We start from the raw sequence: 14,713 nt of genomic DNA, 5'->3' as shown, positions 1-14,713 counted from the left end.
AGAGCCCCAAAAATGATTGAAACCAAACGAATTCTTCAATTTAACCATTCTCCAACTTGGGACAATGGGAAACCAGAATCAAGGTTTTCCCTGTCTCATACCATTTAAACAAAGGAAAGAAGAAAAAAATGCACGAGACTTTTCGCGACCTCGCGACTTCCTCGGTTTCGAGCACCGGAAGGGATGTGTGTGTGTGTGTGTGTGTGTGTGTGTACCCACCCGCCCACCAACATGATCTCTCATTGTACGCATGCGGCCAGAAAAGTCGAACAAGCTCATACACACACACACTCTCTCTCTCTCTCTCTCCATCAACCAACCTTGCGACCCGGCCGAGAGCCCGTACGCCGTCAAAGGGAACCCAGTGGAATGCCGTCCGGCGCCGTCCTCCTCCTCCTGCTTGTTTCGCCCGCCTACTTTACCCTTTCATACATTCCAGCGTTCTTCGTTGCTGCGGCTCGCTGCAGAAGCTGCTATTTTTTCCCTCGTGGCAAAAGCTTTGAACGAACCGAATCAGCTTTCCCGCGCGATCACGAAACAAGGGGCCCTGTCACTCCCCTCTCCCATCCCATTGCAGAATTCCAATCGTGCTGGGCCGTGCCGCTCCTTTGCTGGTTGTAGATGCGAAAGGTACCTCACCTACCTTTTTACCTTCTTGTCCCACCACTCTTTCTGCCCACCATGATCGCCCTCGAGTACCACGGGCACACGCTACTCATCGTCTTCCCCCCCCTTTCACGTCTTTATTGCTGGGTCCGAATGACTTCATCTTGTATGTGTTTGATGTAGTATTTGAATATGTGTGAATGTGGGTGTGTTTGTATTATTCTCTAAAATACACCCAACCATCTACCATTTGCTCCTTTTCGGAGCCCCAATCGCCTCTCTGATCCGCTGGGCGTCCGGCATCCCTTCAGCCTCACGGCACCTCTTCCTCTCTAGTTCGGAATTGGCCTGCCTCCACCGTTGCAGCACCCGGGCGACGAGAGCCCTCTGCTCGGGTCCCCTAGACTGTCCTATTACATCAAGCAACCAGAGCAGGCGTTGCGTCCGCCCGAACTCGCCCTTCTTGAGCTCGCGCGTGGCCACCTTGGCGATGGCCGCCATCGAGCGGTTGCTGAGCGGCACCTTGTTGTTCCGGAGCCAGCTGATGCACCTGGACATATCTCGAAACGTGCTCCTCTCCGACCGATTCGTCGCGCTCGCGAACCACACCGTCATGTTTTCCATGAGAGCTTTCCTCCTGATCGAGAGCTCGTGCCGTTTCGCTTCGTACCGCTTCATCTTGCCGTCTCCGCAGTGTACTGCCCACCAAATGTCCCGGGATGTTACCGATTCGTCTCTGATCATGGACTTGATGTAGGGCACCCAAGCCGTCCAATGCCACTGTGACTCGATTCGGCTCTCCAGCTTCTTCTCGTGTGAGAGCAGGATCGACCTTAGCCTGAGGGCCGTCTTGTGATCATGACTGGCTGACGCGACTCGCATGAACGGCATGACAGGTATCGAATCCCTGGTTTCCGCAAAACGTTGCATCGAGACGATGAGCTGGTCCTGGCGGCCGAAGCGACTCAGCAGCTTCATGAGATTTTTGATTAGCCAGATATGTTCCCTCCTCAAATGCTTTGGTTTATCGTGCTCAATTTCGCAAATGCCGGCTACTAGGGCAGCGAGGCTCGAAGTCGCATGTCTGGACGATTCGCGGTCCCAGAATGCTGCGACAGCCTCGTGATCGCCTAGGTACCCACGGCTAGTCCACTGCTGGAGGACAAGCTCGCTGAGATCTCGGTCGTCGTGCCAGGGTAGCTCGCGGTCAAAGTATTTGGACCTGACGCAAGCGTCAAAGAGATAGACGGAGTCGACCCGCGGCATGTGTGCCAAGACCTGCAGCCAAAGGAAATTAAGCTTTTGGCGGGCTTCCTCCTCAAAGACCACTGAACCTTGATAGACTGCGATTTCGATCCCCTCGAGAAGCGCACCGTGGTTGTCGGGTGACAATTCGCGGAGCGCAACGCCAATGTCCGCGGCCCGTCTGCGCCCCGTCGACTGAGACACGGCTAGTGTTTGCACTGCCGCAATGATGCCCTCGTGGACATCGTTCAGGTATGGGCGAGGGACCGCATCGAGCGTAGCCTGGAATAAGAGAATCGTCGCGTCATTGGCCCGCAGCTGAGACGTCCGATTCAGCACAAGATTCCAAAAGCTCGCGTCAAACTCTGACGGGCCCAAAACTTTGGAAGATGCGATTCCGTTGACAACGGCCGAAAGAAACAGCTCAATGGCTGTGCTGACCGTCTCGCCGTCAGCGCTTGTCCCGGTCAAAGACTCGGGGAATTTCGAAACAGCCAAGTCCACGGCTCTGGGATCGAGGGCACCCAATTTCAGTTCCTTTTGAAGACCCTCGATAAAGTCGTAATAGCCCGAGTCGATCGCGTTCCGTGTCGATGCCGCAACGGCGGCTCGGGCTTCAGACAGCCGATCGTCAAATGTGGAGGCTGGCGCATTCTCAATGCCGTTCCGGTCAACTTCCTCCTCTTTCATCTGTTGTTCTGACATTGACCATCTGTAAACACGAGATAGCAGAGATTGACTTTGCTGGCTCTGTAGATCATCCCTCTGGTCCTTTGATGTACGGAGTGTCGGCGGTTGCCACTTCCATTGACTCAGATCGACCGGGAACTCAATGGCCCAGGGAGGTAGGGTCGAGTGTCCGTCCATGTGCATCTCTGCCATCCTTCTCTTGCCCAGTCTTCGTCGATTCTCCAGCGGGCCGGGCACAGAGCTCGATTTCCGTCTCGTGAGGCGTGATACGTGGCAGTAGCGCTCAAAGGCGCTCGCCAACAGACCATCCGTGATCCATACATTGTCGGGCGAAGCTTGAAGCTGTTGCTGGACGGCGCGGCAGCATCGGACGGTTGGTCGTGACGGCGGCATTGCAGCCCGGTCGCGAAGGGATCGAATGGCGACGGGCGCGTGGGTATTCAATTGATCTTGCTCGGACTATATCATTGTCGTTCAGGTCGTGAAGCTGCTTTTGCGAGTTCAGTCGCGGGCGGAGATTGCCAATTGGCTCGATTTGATTCGATGGAGACTATTCAGAGCTGTTTGAAGAGAAGCGACAAATGGAAATTGCCAGGGAGGTCGAAAGAGCTTTGGATTGCGGGCCCACTCAATAGCGGAGTCAAGCCACAACGTGGCTGGTGCACCTGCCGGACCGGCTGCCTCGGCGACGTGCGCAGGGCGGCAGGGGCGCACAGGAGGCGGTGGACGGGGGTCCTGAAGCTTTGGCGGGGTTTTGCAGCGACCGAACCGCGGGGCACTTTTTGGATGATCCGTGGAACGGCATCTCCAACACCCGCCATCAGCACCTTCAATTCCCACAGCAGGCCGACAAGATGGAGTTGACATTTGAGCCATTGAAGAACGACCTGCTCTTGCGCGCAGCAAGAGGTGAGTATCTACCCCTAGTCCACTCGTCTAGTCAAATGCTGACCTACTCGATTTCCAGGCGAGACGGTTGAGCGCCCGCCATGCTGGATCATGCGTCAAGGTAACCCGCCCTTTCCCGTCCTAAGAAGTAGGACATGAACAAATGAACAGCCGATTCCTGACAACCTGCGAAAAAGCCGGCCGCTATCTCCCCGAGTACCATGAAGCCAAGGGCACCCGCGACTTCTTCGCCTGCTGCCGTGACCCCGAGGTCGCCAGCACCCTGACCCTGCAGCCGATTGAGCGCTTCGCCGGCCTCCTCGACGCCGCCATCATCTTCTCCGACATCCTCGTCGTGCCCCAGGCCCTCGGCATGACGGTCGAGATGGTCGACAAGAAGGGCCCCCACTTCCCCGAGCCGCTCAAGACCCCGACTGACGGGCAATACGAAAAGGTGTTGTCCAAGAACGTCGACGTCGCCTCCGAGCTCGACTACGTCTACAAGGCAATCACCCTCACCCGCAAGAAGCTCGCCGGCCGTGTGCCCCTCATCGGCTTCTGCGGCGCCCCCTGGACGCTCTTCTGCTATATGGTCGAGGGCGGCGGCACCAAGCTCTTCATGCAGAGCAAGACGTGGATCTACCGCTACGCCGAGGAGTCCAAGGCGCTCCTGCAAAAGATTGCCGAGGTCTGCGTTGAGTACCTCGCGCTGCAGGTCAAGGCCGGCGCCCAGATGATCATGGTCTTTGACTCGTGGGCCGGCGAGCTCGGCCCCGAGGCCTTCAAGGAGTTCAGCCAGCCGTACCTGTCCTACATCTCCGAGAACCTCCCCAAGAAGCTTGCCGAGATGAACCTGGAGCGCGTTCCCATGACCGTCTTCCCCAAGGGCGCCTGGCACGCTCTCGACTCCGTCATTGACATTGGCTACGACGTCATCGGCCTCGACTGGCTTCAGGACCCCGCCGAGGCTGTCAAGATTCGCGGCGACAGGCGTGTTACTTTCCAGGGCAACGCAGACCCTGGCGTGTTGTACGGTACCCATGAGCGCATGACGGCGGCTGTCGAGACCATGGTCAAGGGCTTCTACGGTAACGGAAAGAAGGGATGGATTGCAAACCTCGGTCACGGTAAGTCGATGCGTTCAATTTTATTTGCTGCATTTTGTACGGGGAAAGGAAGAAGGCTGATAATCTCATGTTAGGCATCACCCCGGGCGTCAACCCCGAGGATCTCCGATTCTACCTGTCAGAAATTCATCGTTTGACGAAGAACTAAGCAGGCAACGAGTCGGTGGGTTGTGGACAAAAATCAAGAAGCGGCAAGTGATGATTGGAAAAGTGGATATTCAAGTATCAAGTCACAATACCCACAAGGCGTATTGAAAAAGGAGCGAAATAAAGTGATATAGCATCAATCTTTTAAAGGCATCTTCCTAGAGACGGTAGTGCCTTAGGACAATCTTGATCGAATCAAATGAACCCTCTGATAAAGCCTCATGAGTAGAAGGAAACATAACGGCAACCATGATAACTTTAAGCGTCGCAGCTTCAAAATGTGCTCCTGTAATAGTACCATAACAGTTCCTAAATTTCATAGTCAAGGAAGATATCATGGTTCAGAGCACAGGCAAATTGTATGAATAAAATCAAAAATACCATTATGCTTTTCCTTCCCGTATCGTAATTATCCTTGAAAATCATGTCAACCGTGGTATCAAGAACTTTTTTTGTGTCGTTCCAACATCTTCAAACAAAGTCGCTGGCCATTAGCGACGCTTATTGTTTGCCTCCAGCAGAAAAAAAAAATCCCCGATCCGTGAAAACTCCGTGGCAAAAGCGCTGTACAATGATGGCCTGATAAGAAACAGTCCTCTTGGACATTCCAGTCGCCGAAACGATGAAGAAGGCTTCAACACCCTGTGGCGTCCAAGCGTGGTCACCAACTCAACAATACGCCATCGCTAATGACTCCTCATACCGAGAAGAGACACAATGCAGACGTAAATCCCGCCCATTGGAGGCGCAAGAGAGAAAGAACAGAAGAGAAGGAACGAAGCAGGTGACGGCTTTATGCCTTCTTGGTCAGGTTGTTGAACCACTGCTTGCCCTTGGCGGCGAGACCGTTGGCGTTCTCCTCGGAGCTGCGGCGCGGTGACGGGCTCTTGCTCTTGCGGAGGGTGGTAGCAGACTCGTCGTCGTCGACGGCGCTCGCGCCCTCGGCCTTGGCCTTCTTGGCCGCGGCCTCCTCCTCGGGTGATCCCTTGAAGACATTGGCGGAACCGCCGCGGCCAAAGTGGGATGCGCCGGCACTCTCGCGTCGTGGGACACTAGATCGAGAAACTCATGTTAGCTTTAGGTCTTTTACTTGCTTCTTCCGAGTCTAATGGGGATAGCACTTACGCCTCAACGTCCTGGCGCAAACGAGTCTCGTAGGGGTCGGCGTTCTTGGCCATGTTTCCGCTTCCGCCGCGGCCCGTGGTGACGACAGATGTCTTCAGAGTCGGGGTCTCGAGGTCCTTGGGGGTGATCTTGGGCGACTTTGAGGTGTCGGCCATGTTGCCGGCACCGCCGCGTCCGTGTGAGGCAAGCATTTCTGGAGTTTGTGATGTGGGATTTGGTGTGGGAAAAGTGTGTGATATAAACGTCTTTATAAGACTCGGGAGATGTTCGTGCTATTCCGTCTTAGATGGTCTAATGCGCAATCGCTCTTCGGATGGAATTGTCGGGTTGAATTGGTACGTCAATGGTGCAGTCAGGTAGGCAAAAGTATGACTCTATGATTTCTCAGGGAAACGGATTCTCCGGTTTGTATGTGTGTATGATGGGAATGGGTGAGCTAGAGGGGTGGTGCCTGACGGGACAAAGGAGCTTTATAGGAACTGGAGAAGGATCACACAGCAAGCACATAATATCTGGTCTTTGTTTTACCTCCTAGGTATCCGTCCATGTGAGGTGCTTCCCTCGCACAGGGAAGGAGGAAGAGCAAGGATGGGATTTTCGGCTGCAAGCAGCAGCTATTGCGCGACCTTTCCCAACTACGGCGCAAGTCATCCTTGGCCTTGCCTGACGTAGGGTGCGCCAGCCAAAAAAGTTGATCACAAGGTCAATCATTCTTTTCTTGCAACAGGCTCCTTGGCTGGCTGGTTTCTCCACATACGCGCCATCCCCGGTGGTGTGCACGCCTGCGTTCGCTGCTCACGCACGGCCTCGGCGATGAACGACCTTGCTTGAGCTTCCAAGCTTGTTGGCCTCTCGGTCCACCGATCTGTCCAGGTGCTCTTCCATAAATTTCCTCTCTCTCTCTCTCTTGCTGTCCACAAGAGCGGTGGAGAATGTACCTACGTCTCAGACCGCGCTGGCGGGAGAATAGGTGGGCCAGACCTGAAAAAATTCTGTAGCTGGGGGAAGAGAAAAATTGAAACGAGGCCTCGATTCTCACAGGCGTTGGCGGAGAGTCATGGGAGAGGGGAGGGGTGTACCGTGTGTGGAGGGGCAAACGTTGACAAACTAAAACGTAATGAAAATAACGACATCCAGTCGAAAACACCACGCACCCGCTGAATAAGACCAGGCACGAACAGCGTTTCTTCCCACCCCCGGCTACTGGACCCCAACAGGTAAAGTCCCGAGGGGGTGCCATTGTCGTTTTACGGTTTACCTGGGAATTCGAGTCACTTGATGGCAATTCTTTAGCCGCTCGCTTCGTGCCTCATGGCAAACACGCGAGAGGGGAAGGTGCTGCTGCGTGTAAGTGTAAGTGTGAAACGCACATTCGGTGTGACGGGAACCAAGACGGAGAAGTGTACATCAGGTATTCGTAACTTAAGGAAGGACATTCACAAAGCAGGGCTGATTCGCTGGTTTATGCAATAAGGAAAGAGAAAGGGTCGAACGGAAAGGCATCGCGATATTGCGCTTCGGTGTGCAATCCAGGCGCCAGCGGTAGAGAATTGAGAGGGGGTCTGCAGTGCTGCACTATGCAGTCCTACCCCGGATTTTTTTTTGCATGCTCTTTGGCCATGGGTTTACTTCGCACTACGGATACTTGAGGTTGCAGGAACCACCTACCTACCCCGGCGTCGTTTGATCATTTTGTGAACACTTGACTTGAAAAACCCCCCCTCTTGGCCTGTCTTTCCTGGCAGTGCCTCGGGATTGCGCAATTCCATTCGTAGCCCGTCCGCATCGCCTGGTCCGGAGCGGTCGTGAAAATATGGTAGTTCTAGGCTGGGGGCGGCAGTGTTGGCGGTTGCTTGGCAATTGCGCGAATTTCGTCCCAGCCGAAGAGCGAAGGCGAAGAACCTAGGTAGGCCTGGGCGAGCTGTAGGTATGAGAAAAGCTGGGGCAAAGGAAATTTTCAAGCAATTTGCGCTCCCCGTCATTGTGCATTCCCTGGGCTGTTCTTCCTCTTTAAGGCCCGGTGGCTTGTCTGTGAGACATGGTCTCGCTACTAGGTGAGGAAGAGAGGAAAGTAGCAAAGTGCCGCGACTCATTTCTTTCAACGATTCCCTGCCTCATTCGTCTCCTCGTCTAGCAGTCAAATCTATCAGGGTACTCGGTAAGTAGACTTTCTTATGCATTACGGAGTACTGGATATTGATACCCGCGTGATATCTACACTAGCAGATGTTACCCCGGATTTCCCAGACATATGGGCGACGGGGACAGTGGTGATGATCCTACGTAATGATAACTCTGCCGAACAACCAACCAGTCAGAAGCTCAATTTCTAACATCCATTCAGGAACAAGGTAGCCGCACGCGCGCGGGGAATGCGACTGAATTGGAGTTTTTCGCTATAATATTTGATATGCCGCTCTGCAGACTTCTGACTTGCTTTGCATCTTCGCCCCCTCGGCCCTTCGCCTCGAGCTGGCGGGCTTCGGTAAGTTCTACACCCAAGCTTTCCATTTTTTTTGTTGCTCCGGAGTCCGAACAAGGTCCAAATTGGCTTTCCGAGCTAGCGGGAGCGGCGACACCGAAAACTCGGTGTTAGTCCCTGAGATCCTTGGGGGGAAACAGAGAGAACTACGTCAAAGTAGCCACATGATGGAGCTCTCCAACTCGTCATGATTGGCTCTTCCCACCTGGGATCATCACCAAACCATCATTCAGTATTCTGTACGGGATACAGAGGTACGAAAACTCCGTACACAGTTCGGCCCAGAAGTAAAAGTGTGCCCAAGTCTTCTGCCCGGCCCGTTTGGTCGGTCTGCGGCCTGCCCCGGCCATGCTGCCCCAGGCCCCGGCACCCGGCGATCTGCATTCCTGGAAAATTTTCCGAAGGCATGGTCGTCGTTGGGCGAGGTGGTCGTGAAGAGCGGGTGCGAGGGAGTTCGGCTTGGACACCCTTAGTATTCAACACCTGACCATGTCACTTTCAAGTGCTTGGGCATGGCTTCTGAGCAGGTCCTTTGGTTTACATGACGCAATACTCCCACCACCACACTATGGCTAGCGATTATGAGCACTAGGCTTGACGGGCAGCTTGGGACAGAAATGAACGGGAGATTGGATTATGTCAGCCAAGGCACCTCATCGTCCCTCGTGCTTACCTAAGGCTCGCAGTCGAGTAACATAATCACCTCTTCACGTGAGATATCAGAGGATCAGCTCTTAGCCGCTCCGAAGTCCAGCATTCAGAAATCTGGGCACATTCATGAACCGTGAATTCCTTGGACAATGCCATGCAAAACGGGGATGGAGAAATTTCGATTCCTATTCCCCGGTGGAAACAGAACGGCATAGGATATTGAAGCTTTGCAATATAAAGTCTCATGAGGCTAACTCCCTACCCCGTCTCAGCTATAACATAGATAAGTCGCTTGCCATTTATTGCAGGCCCATCAGAAGCTGCTTTTGAGCACCTGAGCTAGCGAAATACCTGCAGCATTAAAACAACTTGGAAAACCACAATTCTCTAGCCACATCGCTTATGTTTCACGATCTTGAAAGGAGGGCTATGCCACTGTCGACAAATCATTTACTCTCCGAAGCATAGGATCATTCCCTACATCTCTCGTTGGCCATGAATACCTTCACCTCCACGCCCGTCTTACGCGGATTGGACGCCATTTGGCCGGCTAGGTGATTCAGTGATATGGTGACACAAGCCTGCCCCCATCTTATGGGGGATTAGGGTATCATGAATTCATGTGGATGGCTTCTCAGCCGCAACTTCAGTCACAGCCCTGCTTCGGGCTTGGATGATCCAGCTCGTCTCTTGAAAGAAGTTTCCTCTGTAATGAGACCTCGTAACTTCAGAGTACAACCAAGCTGGTTCGACTAGATATGTTGAGTACTTCGCGTTGCCAAGGTTTTGACCAGCTGCCTTGCGGACCTCATCTTGGCCAGCGACTGCTATTAGATATACAATCGTCTCACCATATGTCGCCATCGTCTTCATCAGGAAGCCTGGCTTGCACTCATTCACCTATTGGTCAGCGGAACTTCCCACACCTCATCTGATGACCTGCCCAGATCATCTCGTGGCTGAAGTCAGCCCTTCTTCCCCTTGTGCGACTTGGACTTTGTGTTCCCAAGCCCGTCAGCGACGATGATCCAGCCATGCCGGATGTCGGCCTACCAGTATCGCCGTGTAGGACGCTCAAGCATGCTTCGAATCGAGGGCTACCACGGGAAGAAGACGGACTCGGGCCATGCTCGTCTGGCCGAAGCCACCATTGACGCCGCCCGAGCTTCCCGAAAGACCTCTTGAATAACGCGATCAATTCTCGAATCTGAGATACAGCGTCATCTCCGTGTCTACAAATCTCGCTTCGTCTAGGGTATCACAGTCGGTTATATAGCAATATCAGCCGAGTCCACTCTCCCTTCCCGCCGTCTCAATGGTTGCAATAACCGACTTAAACGAAGACCCGAGTCAATATGCAAACTGAGCCGTTGGCGAACCTGATTCTCGGGTTCTGCAGGTAAACGTGGCTGAGCGGTGGCGTTCTCGCAACGTGAGCCACCCTACCTATTACATCGGACGGCTGCTGTGATGTGATCAGCTGGCGAGACACTCGCGTACTCAAATCCCTGGCCAGACCTAGGTCGGGACAACGAGAAACATAGCACGGGCTTGACATGATGGCAATTCTGCGCCCGCCAGACACGACCAGTCCGTCACGGTTACCAAGTGCCGGACAGACGAGACTAGCAATGCGGGAGACACTAATGCGACGCGGCATGGGCGGGTTCGTGGACGGGCGGGCAAACCCTTTTCGACGATAACATGAAAGTGATCAACCATACATGAGCCCAAGTCGGACCTCTCTCCGTCCCTTAGATTCGGAGGTCAACAAGTTCGGCTCTCCCCTCACTTGTCTCGGCGAACGCTTGGATAGCTTGAAAATAGAAATGACCTTTCACGGACGGTGATCGCCTCCTGGGCATCGTCGCCGTTGCGGGTCCGTAGGAGAATGGGGACAGAATCAGTACTGTCTGAGTCGTGTCGTTCCCCCCTTAGAATGTCTTTGAAGTCGCCATTGAGGGGCATGAGGGGGAACGGGAAATGGGGGAAGCTTCCGACCCCGTTGATGTTTGGTGCTTTGTAGTGCTGGCGCTAAAACTCACCAGCGATAGCTGACGATCCCCCATCCGAATGCAGCCAGATACTACATGAATCAGGCCCTTTACCAGCCATCCGTGTGTTTCTCTTCATCGACTGTTAACGCATTACCTAGTGTCAACGTCGAGTATTTGGAGGCGAACCCCCCGTCATTGGAGAACCGCTCACCTCGAGCTTGCGATTGTGGCTTTTGAGTTCGTTGTTGGCTCAAAGCCATCTTTGTGTCGAACGGGTCAAGGCAGGCTCGCAATTGTGGGTTTGTTCTGGGCATCTATACCATGCTTCCCCCCTTCGAAAGCCGCATGCGGTTCAGTGGCTCTCGGGACTGGAATGCCTCGTCGTTCCGACAGACCACCGCGCCGGCGATATAGTCGTGAGTGAACCCCTCCCTGTGGAACCTTGCCAGTGCCCTTGATTTTGATGGAGGGTCGGAAACTGATTCATCAAAAGAAAGAAAGAGAAAAGAAGATTCTGGGGTTGGAAAAGTATCGCCATCATCCGGTCATCAGCGAGCCTTACGTTCTTGACACCAGCTTGGCGGGCATTCCGCCGGAGGCACCGCCGCGATGGCTATGCCACTCAGCACGAGAGCAGAGTGCTGGGTTTGGTACGGCCTGGCGATTGGTGCGGTCGTAATGAGATAGTGAGTGAATCATATTCGATATTTCCCAAATCCAGTCTCATACTGATATTCCGATTCAGTCAGTCTCAGTACCTCGTCCGCAAGCGCAGGTTCTTCGACAAAATGACTATAGACGACATATTGATGGCTATAATAGTCGTAAGTCTTTGCATCAATCCTGCCGCAGATATCCATGATGTCCACAATTGATCTAAGTTGTTGCGGCTGAAGCTAACTTGCTATCTCTCAGCTAATATACACTACCTCGATCTCCGCACTATACATCTACTTTGACATCGTTGCGACGACCGACTTTGACGCCCTCACTCCGGATGAGTATGCCGCAGTTGGTCGCAAGATGGGAATACTGAACATTCTATCCGAAACATCGATGCAAACAACACTTTGGGGTAATAAGTGTTGTTTACTGCTATTATACAATCGCCTGACGTACGTGTCAATCCCATTTGCCATCGCTTTTATAGCACAAAGTGCTCACTGTTAGCAGTCTCTTTGGCCATTATCGAAAGACTTGGGTCAGCGTTGCAGCTTACACCGGGCTTGCATACGTTGCAGTCATCGTTTCACTATACGGAGGGTGGTGCAGGCCATTTTCCGAGTACATGGAGCTTCAGCCAGAAAACGGTGAGTCTCTTCCTAGACTGGAAGCCGATGGCATGAGATCAGCTGTTTCACGAACATCTTATTGGAAGGAAGCTGACTCTTGCTTCTTCAGCGGAATGCTTGACATGGAAGAACTACAACATATTGCAAATCACGATGAACCTATCGACGGATCTGGTGCTTCTTCTAATTCCGGTCACATTGATCAGCCGGTTAAAGATGAAAATCGGAAAGTACGTACGCCCTTTTCGTGTTGTGTAGACGACAGGATCTTAATCCAGGATAGAATTTGAATGCTAAATGCGATATCGCTACAGAAAACTCCTTCTCATCTGTCTCTTTAGCATGGGCGTATTCGTTGTAAGTTCTATCCTGAAGAGGCCCCGTCTCCTCCCGTCATACAAGTCTCGCTTTGCTAACTAACGTCTCTCAAACAGATGCTTTGCGCAATCCTTACCAAGGTCGCCGTCTTCACCTACTCAACCGACTTCGTCTGGTTTATGTGGTGCGTGCGCGAGACGAGTACCGCGATGCTAGTCGGCAACCTCGTCCTCGGAATGCCCACCCTGCGTGCCGCGTGGCGGTGCGTCTTCCCGCAGAGCAGTATCACGCCTTTGCGAGATGGAGAATCCTCTGCGGGTACGGGGGAGACGTACGCGACGTATAACACGGCGAAGAAAGTCTCCCGCGTCGGTTCGGACGCCTGGTCGGCCGCGGAGCAACAGCACCACCACGGAGGCGGTCCGTCTCAGTGGAACTCGCCTCCCGCCGCCAGAGTCGCGATCAGTAGCGTCTACACGGATTTTGATCTTTACGGGAAGGCTGGAGCTAAGGGGGAGAGTAGGAGGTTGTCGATGGGGTCGGAGCATGTATGATATGACAGGGTTGGCAGGGTACACTCGACTGGATGCGAGGACTGCGGCTTTATAATATTTAATGTTTGTACGCAGTACCGGATATAAACGGATTCATCCCATTCCACAGGACGAGACGAACCATCTTCGGAACAGCCGCCTCGTGTTCACTAATTAACCGGCTAAGGTTCCTCTAAACTTAATATGCCGCGATGAATGTAGATCATCGCGGTCTGGCCACATTGGCCAGAAAACTGTTGATCTATACGGCACCTTCGTACTGGTTCAGTTCGACACATGATACCCGAATATGGACACCATATGTGAGACTTTTTGTCTCTGTTGCCATGTCTCCGTCGGGTGTGAAATCAGCTTCTTCCCCAAGTGCAAAGCAGCGAGGTTACCAGTATCAACAACCACGATAGGCCAGATTTTCTGAGTCAAACATCATTTTCCTGAATTTAAGTCTTTTGAAGCAAAAGTCTCGTGTATGTTTCTAGGGCCTTTGGCTGGCCTTGGTGACAATTCACGTATTATCTTATACAGGTTTTGGTAGATTCTGTGCCGAGCTTCGAAGCTTGTTGTCGCTTCTACTCACTATACGCGCGATCTTTCTAAGTCGCAGCCATGGCGGTTGACGGAAGGATCAGTGGCGAGCTCAGTGGTGGTCTCACACCTTAGTTCTTGTAATCTGGTGCGGGTTTGGCTGTTCGTGGGTACCTATGGGTTATCACGATTTGGGTTCCCATAGGTAAACGGGACTTAATGGGTTTTGGGTGACTGTGAAATTGGGGATCCAAAGTCCTCAAGTGTCGAACTGGAGACACTCGTGGGTTTCCGGGTAATCACCAATTGGGTCCCCACGGATTTGGATCCCATGGGTAGAACTTCAGCAATTCAGGTTCTCATTGTTTGTTCGCTACTCATGGGTCCCGCGACTTTGGGTCCTTATGGGTTGAGGATACCCATGGGTCATCGTTTCCATCTAGAAGCATCACTTATGTACTTGTTCATAGCCTACTGTGCAACCGGCAAAGAGCGCGGTCACGTTATGGTATAAGTTGCCATCCTCGTAAGGGGAAGGAGGTCTACTGAGACGGTCCCTGTAAAGTCCATTTGGACACCAGAAAACTCTCAAATAGAGCAAAGCAAGGCAGAGACTACAGGACATACCCTTGCTTGTCCCTCTCACTTCGCTGGAGTATCTTGGTCGTCACCGACCTTAGCAAAAAGACCAAACTAGCAAATATTCGTTATCCACTCACTCCATCAACATCCAAAAAGCAAAAGAACATACAACACCAGGTATTCGCTGGTCGTCACCGACCCAACTACTAATCCGGCCCTCATTGGCTTATCTATGGGAGAGCGGACGGGATCCCGAGTTTTCCAATGGGTATGGTCGTATGTGTTCGAATGAAGGCATCGTGACATCCATGGAGGCCACACAGCACTACAGAGCAAGGAAATACCAACTTTCGCACAAATATCAGTCACTGCGATAGCTATACGGAGAGCTTTGAAAATAGATTGAACTCTTTTTCTTGAATTTTGCTGTTTCGCCGTTTCGCCTCTCAAGAGTAAGAGTAAGGGGGAGGTTGTGGAGGTAGGT

The 14,713-nt window shown here is 52.8% G+C and overlaps 5 protein-coding genes across 5 annotated transcripts; 3 read left to right on the top strand and 2 right to left on the bottom strand.

The window, feature by feature from the left end:
* Positions 1–849: 849 nt before the first annotated feature.
* Positions 850–2,934, bottom strand: CTAM01_04601 (uncharacterized protein; the record flags this gene model as incomplete). Its single annotated transcript, XM_060520631.1, has 1 exon — positions 850–2,934. The coding sequence occupies one exon, from the start codon at positions 2,932–2,934 to the stop codon at positions 850–852; it is 2,085 nt and encodes a 694-aa protein (XP_060384585.1).
* A 242-nt stretch (positions 2,935–3,176) lies between these two features.
* On the top strand, positions 3,177–4,704 carry CTAM01_04600 (uroporphyrinogen decarboxylase; the record flags this gene model as incomplete). The annotated part of the gene is made up of 4 exons (XM_060520630.1): positions 3,177–3,450; positions 3,509–3,550; positions 3,627–4,556; positions 4,631–4,704. Coding segments are annotated over 4 exons (1,320 nt in total), but the record flags the coding sequence as incomplete, so codon positions are not given.
* Positions 4,705–5,496: 792 nt separating this feature from the next.
* CTAM01_04599 (uncharacterized protein) lies at positions 5,497–6,019 on the bottom strand (the record flags this gene model as incomplete). The annotated part of the gene is made up of 2 exons (XM_060520629.1): positions 5,497–5,755; positions 5,829–6,019. The coding sequence occupies 2 exons, from the start codon at positions 6,017–6,019 to the stop codon at positions 5,497–5,499; spliced, it is 450 nt and encodes a 149-aa protein (XP_060384583.1).
* Positions 6,020–11,115: 5,096 nt separating this feature from the next.
* On the top strand, positions 11,116–11,528 carry CTAM01_04598 (uncharacterized protein; the record flags this gene model as incomplete). The annotated part of the gene is made up of 2 exons (XM_060520628.1): positions 11,116–11,374; positions 11,452–11,528. Coding segments are annotated over 2 exons (336 nt in total), but the record flags the coding sequence as incomplete, so codon positions are not given.
* A 39-nt stretch (positions 11,529–11,567) lies between these two features.
* On the top strand, positions 11,568–13,122 carry CTAM01_04597 (uncharacterized protein; the record flags this gene model as incomplete). The annotated part of the gene is made up of 7 exons (XM_060520627.1): positions 11,568–11,644; positions 11,704–11,782; positions 11,874–12,073; positions 12,132–12,268; positions 12,360–12,480; positions 12,565–12,607; positions 12,685–13,122. 7 exons carry the CDS (start codon positions 11,568–11,570, stop codon positions 13,120–13,122), a joined length of 1,095 nt encoding a protein of 364 aa, XP_060384581.1.
* Between the last annotated feature and the right edge of the window lie 1,591 nt (positions 13,123–14,713).

This window comes from Colletotrichum tamarilloi, assembly GCF_030869305.1.
Source record: "Colletotrichum tamarilloi strain Tom-12 chromosome Unknown Scaffold_11.1, whole genome shotgun sequence".
NCBI lineage: Eukaryota > Fungi > Ascomycota > Sordariomycetes > Glomerellales > Glomerellaceae > Colletotrichum > Colletotrichum tamarilloi.
This window is presented reverse-complemented; position numbering and strand designations above follow the sequence as displayed.